The sequence below is a fragment of the Lupinus angustifolius genome, chromosome LG01 (genome assembly GCF_001865875.1).
Source record: "Lupinus angustifolius cultivar Tanjil chromosome LG01, LupAngTanjil_v1.0, whole genome shotgun sequence".
Classification (NCBI taxonomy): Eukaryota; Viridiplantae; Streptophyta; class Magnoliopsida; order Fabales; family Fabaceae; genus Lupinus; species Lupinus angustifolius.
In genome coordinates, this window is record NC_032009.1 from 12230039 (window position 1) to 12235815 (window position 5777).

Genomic DNA, 5777 nt, shown 5'->3' on the forward strand with positions numbered 1-5777 from the left:
GAAAATATATCTTATTTAGATAAGACCCTAACTTGAACACGAGTCCCACTATTATCCCTTAACGCTCTCGGTCTAAATATCCCCAAGACCATAACTTGAACAGGAGTCCCACTATTATCCCTTAACGCTCTAGGTTTTTATTACATTGATATTTGTATGTGTCTGTTTGTTTTGTCTAACATTGTATGTATCCCTTACAAAAGTTGTAAACTTGGGAAGACACTGAAACCAAGACGAACAAAAAATTAAACTGATCAAAATAAACATAAATTTAAACTAAAAAAATCATAATAAAAAGATTAATAATGTATAATGTAGGGACGAAACTAAGATAAAAATAAGCGAGGGACAAAATCAACACAAACAAAGGGTAGGGGCTATATTAACACATGAACGTGTAAAGTAAAATAAATAAACATGCCACAATTATTAAACATATCTGTAACATAAAACAACTAAAAAATGTTAAAATAACAGTGGGATAGAAGCAGGTGTTACACTTCGCATTAAACAAGCTCATTTTACATAGTTACGTAATATGTTCTAGTATTAGCCGTTTACTTGTTTAATTTAAAAATAAAACTATACATGACTTATTAAAAAGTATGACTTATAATGCATTTAACGATATATTTTCTTATAAGATCTTTAAATTAGTTAATAAATCTGCCTTTAAGTAAATTAATATAGTTGCTTTTAAATATAATTATATAACACCCAAAATTAAATTACATTTTTAATTTTAATTTTGAAATTTCATATAATACATAATAATTTTTTTATATTAAATAATATAAAATAAGTGTTAATATAATTAATTAACCCAACCTATTAACTTAAATAAGCTTTTTAAAAAAAGTTATCAAAAAATCTAATTTATCATAGCCAAAGATAATTATGTACAATAAAAAAAACAATATCTACCCCATTACAACTTAGCCAAACTGTGGCAAACATTAGTTGATCCAAATATATCTTCAACTATATTTCAAATAAATTAATGAAAACAAAATAAAACAGAAAAAATAATAAATATTTTAATTTTTAATATATGTGATATTTTTATTGGTTCGAGATATAATTTAGTATATATAATTGTTGAGAGTGACACAGTAATGTTGTTTAGCCAAATTGCACATGCGCCGCCTACCTCTTATATTTAAGATGATCTCCAAGACCACAACTTGAAGTCTTGAACACGAGACCCACTTTCTCCCTTATCCTCCTTTGTGTTCCACCTTTGATTTTCTGTTCGATTTGAGGGAAGAACACAAACGTGGGGCTCTCGTTCAAACACAATTACATAAACTAATTAACTAAACCAAACCCCTTACCTGAGGCACCATCTGGATCTGTCTCCAATGGCAACTTGGGTTTTATCAGAATGTGGCTTAAAGCCTCTTCCTTCAGTGTTTCCTAGACCAAGAACAGGAGCAATTTCATGCAACAAGCCATCAACAAAGGTTAGATTTTTAAACCCAAACAACGGGTTGGAAGATCTGAAGTATAAAAAAAGAAGCTTTTTCACATGTAGTGGGATAAAAGATAGAAACTGGGAATTGAGAGTGAGTGTTCCTTTGAGGGTTGGTACAATTGAGGGAGAGGAAGAAGGAAGAGAGAGAATAAATGGAGTTAATGAGAAGGAACTTTCAGAATTTGACCCAGGTGCACCACCTCCTTTCAATTTGGCTGATATTAGAGCAGCCATTCCTAAACACTGTTGGGTGAAGGATCCATTGAAGTCTATGAGCTATGTAGTGAAGGATGTGGTTGTGGTTCTTGGGTTGGCTGCTGCAGCTGCTTATCTCAACCACTGGTTGGTTTGGCCTCTATATTGGGCTGCTCAAGGGACCATGTTCTGGGGTCTCTTTGTTCTTGGTCATGATTGGTAATGCACGATTTCATTTTTTCTAGTTATTATTTTTTGTAATTCAAATCTTGATGCTAGTGAAATATATCAATTACATACTTTGTTGCAAATCTTTACACAGTCAATTCAATGTCCAAAAGAAGATAAGGTTGTGTTATGCAGTCAATAACCAATGTCAGATCTTCTCCTGTAATGGTACCAAGAGAAGATCAGGACGTCTCTAAGAAAAAATATTAATGGTTCAGATTTAAATTAGTTTCAAATAAAATAATGTCAAAATTTACCAGAGCCTCTGAGCCTCATATTCAATACAAGAGAGAGGATTGTCTAATCTCAAATGAAATGGACAAAATTTATATGCAATTTATGCTTTTTAAGGTGGTAAAATTCTATTCCAAATGTCTGTCTTGATAAATTTGAATGTTGTTTTTGGTTATTTCAGTGGTCATGGAAGCTTTTCAAACAACCCCAAGCTGAACAGTGTTGTTGGGCATTTGTTGCATTCTTCAATTCTAGTACCTTATAATGGATGGTATTCCCCTGCAGTTCTATTAGTCCTCTTTTGTCTTATATACTTATCCTAATTTGCATTGTTTTATGTTCAAGTTTTGTGACTTATAGGTTTCTGAATTTTACAGGAGAATTAGTCATAGAACTCACCATCAAAATCATGGCCATGTTGAAAATGATGAATCTTGGCACCCGGTGAGCTGATAATAATCTCTGTTCTGGCTTATAGGGGAATTATTTGTCTCTATTTTTTCCATATCAATAAGGCAATTTTTGATAGATGTGTCAAAATAGGACTAAACAACACTATATGTTTGGTTTACTTTATAAATCAAAGTAGTACAAGACATGATATTAAGAAGTAGAAATGTGGTTCCATTGAAAGGGTTGAAATAAAGAGAACATCAATTGCTACTTAAAAAATTACTTAGCTAAGAAGTTTAATGTCAATCTTGCAGTTGCCTGAGAAAATCTACAGGAGCTTGGATATTGCGACCCGTATTTTAAGATTTACAGTTCCTTTTCCAATGCTTGCATATCCTTTCTACCTTGTAAGTTGTTATGCCTAGCCGTTTTTACCCTAACTTGGACATTTATTGCTATTTTTTCTGGTGGAAGAATTGACATCGTTTATTATGTTCTTTCAATTTAGTGGAGTAGGAGTCCTGGAAAGACTGGTTCTCACTTTCACCCAGACAGTGATTTGTTTCTACCTAATGAAAGAAAAGATGTCATTACTTCAACAGTTTGTTGGACAGCAATGGCTGCTTTGCTCGTCGGTTTAGGATTTGTGATGGGTCCGATTCAATTGCTTAAGCTTTACGTCATTCCTTACTGGGTAAATTCCATCTCCTTTTCTAATGTCATTAGACATTTAATTTGATGTGATCTTCTTTTTTGAATGAAGATAAACTCCTAATTTAATTTTGCTTGGAATTGAAGATTTTTGTTATGTGGTTGGATTTGGTCACATACTTGCATCACCATGGCCATGAAGACAAACTACCTTGGTATCGTGGACAGGTATCCTTTCTTACATTTTTCTTTTGCTGGAAAAAGTTTGTTAAAATTAGTCTTTCTGAATAAAATTTAGAGTTTGGTCCCTCAAATTTTGAGTATACCAATTTGGTTCCAGAAAATTTGAAATCCTCAAAATAATCACTAAAAATATCAAATGTGTATCAATTGAGTCTTTTTAGCATTTGTTATGACCCCTAATAGGAGACTATTTTGACTTCATTCATTTCCTTTAAGTAGTAGTTTGAATGTTTTTTGGAGTTCGAATTTGTATACTTGAAAATTTGTAAGGACCAAAATAAGTATTCACTCTAAATTTTAAAAAAGGAAATTTAATTTTCTTGAACTAGTTGCTTTCTTGATTATGGATTTATGGCAACTTGCAAGTTTATAAAATCAAATCTTCCTTTTCACAACACCCTTCAAAAAATATCATCACAACCTTTTCATTATGTTGGACAGGAATGGAGCTACCTTAGAGGCGGCCTTACAACACTCGATCGCGACTATGGCTGGATTAATAATATCCACCATGATATTGGAACCCATGTTATTCATCACCTCTTTCCTCAAATCCCACACTATCATTTAATTGATGCTGTTAGTTCTCCTCTACTCTACTATACTCTTTATGAATTAAAAAATGTTGGGTTTAAGTCCCATGTTTGATATGAGGGGGAAGAGTGAGAGAGTTTATAAGTGGAAAAGTCTCACGGAACAATTACCTTAAAGTTTTTGTTCAAGAAGTGGTATCTCATTTGTAACTCTCTACTCTTCCAATATCCCGGTACAATGGAACTCCCCAATGGTTGGAGGTTCCGGTTGTGTTCTCGTCTAACACAAAAGATAGTAATTTTCATAAGTTACGTAAGTTGAATGTCTTTGTTTTGTTCAGACTGAGGCAGCTAAGCCAGTGCTTGGAAAATATTATCGGGAGCCAAAGAAGTCTAGCCCTCTACCATTTCACCTCATTGGAGATTTGATACGAAGCTTGAAGAAAGACCATTTTGTTAGTGACACTGGAGATGTTATCTACTATGAAACAGACAGTAATATAAGTGGCTCTGCTACATCAATGTAGACCTTATTTTTATAAGACAGATATGCCACAGAAATATATGGCATATGAGACGTCCTTATACACCTGCATAAACTATGCTTATATGGTATATGTATTATTTTTTTGAAGACCATAGAGTTAAATAGTTTATTCTCGGTAAAAAAAAATAGGGAGAGAATATTAAGCACATTAGAATTCGAAATGGGAAAATGGGGTTCTCCTAGAATCGATTCATTCTTGATCAAAATAGAAATATTTTAGAAAAAATTAAGAAAATAATACATCCTCATCTCCTTCCTAAAAGAATCCTATTCTTAGTTTCAATTTTTTCCAACTTAAAAGTTTTATGTTTATGAATAGTTAAATAGAGTTGAAGTAACTGATGACATTTTCTCCTGTCTATCGATTTTTCCAGATTATTTTTCAATTGTGACTTGATATTTGTACCATGATGGGTCTCACTATTAGGTTAGTCATGCAAGGGGGAATTTTTTCTTTCCCTGCTATTTGGTGTTAGAACCTATGAAAATGAAATTTTCCAGTAATTTTCTTTCCTTCTCTTTTATTTCCTCTTGTTTTTTATAGATCAAAGATAGTGTAAGAGTAGACCCAATTATGCTGTGTAAAGATAGATATACAATTAATATATCATTATTTATTTGTATTATTGTCAAAAGCATTCATTTTCCCCCTTAGTGTCTTCCTTGAAATAGGCAATAACCATGAAACTCTTATGGTGCATCTTTAATTCTTTATGAAGTGATGTCATTATCTCTGCACTGGTTTTAATTGGTAGTGACCAGTGAGCAATAAATGCAAGTATGATGGCATTATCTTGATGTGCTTTGTATAGCTGTGATATAATTGCGAGCATGATATTAATGGGACCACATGCCCACAAGCAAAAACTAGTTGCGTCTTGAGGATTTGCAACATTCATATGATAGCCATGTCCTGTTATTCATCTCCAAAAATGAGTACAAAAGGAAGTACCACATAAAAATAATAAAAATAAAATTATTAGTATAATAATATAAATAATATATGCACTATCAGTGCAAATATTTATACACAATAAAAATATTACCCACATTCATTTGTATTCTTTATATTTAAAAGTTAAAGGTTCAATGATATTAAATATAAATATTGGATGATGCAGTAATAATATAAAAACTCTTACATTACATACATGTTTTGTTTAATAATATTTAGACTAAACTTAGGTGTAAGTACCTTAAGTGCTAGTGCTACTGGTACCCAATCATATCATGACATGTGTAACCTTTTTTCCCCACCAACCACCAACCCCATGTTATC

The 5777-nt window shown here is 32.2% G+C and overlaps 1 protein-coding gene across 2 annotated transcripts; it reads left to right on the forward strand.

Annotated features, from left to right (window-relative positions):
• LOC109349642 (omega-3 fatty acid desaturase, chloroplastic-like) lies at nt 1166-4611 on the forward strand. 2 transcript variants are annotated; one of them, XM_019590536.1, is made up of 9 exons: nt 1166-1598; nt 1641-1888; nt 2313-2402; nt 2509-2575; nt 2839-2931; nt 3033-3218; nt 3323-3403; nt 3860-3997; nt 4293-4611. In XM_019590536.1, exons 1-9 carry the CDS (start codon nt 1362-1364, stop codon nt 4476-4478), a joined length of 1326 nt encoding a protein of 441 aa, XP_019446081.1. In that variant the 5' UTR covers nt 1166-1361; the 3' UTR covers nt 4479-4611. The 2 variants fall into 2 exon arrangements, with proteins under 2 accessions (XP_019446081.1, XP_019446072.1); XM_019590527.1 differs by having other exon boundaries at nt 1168-1888.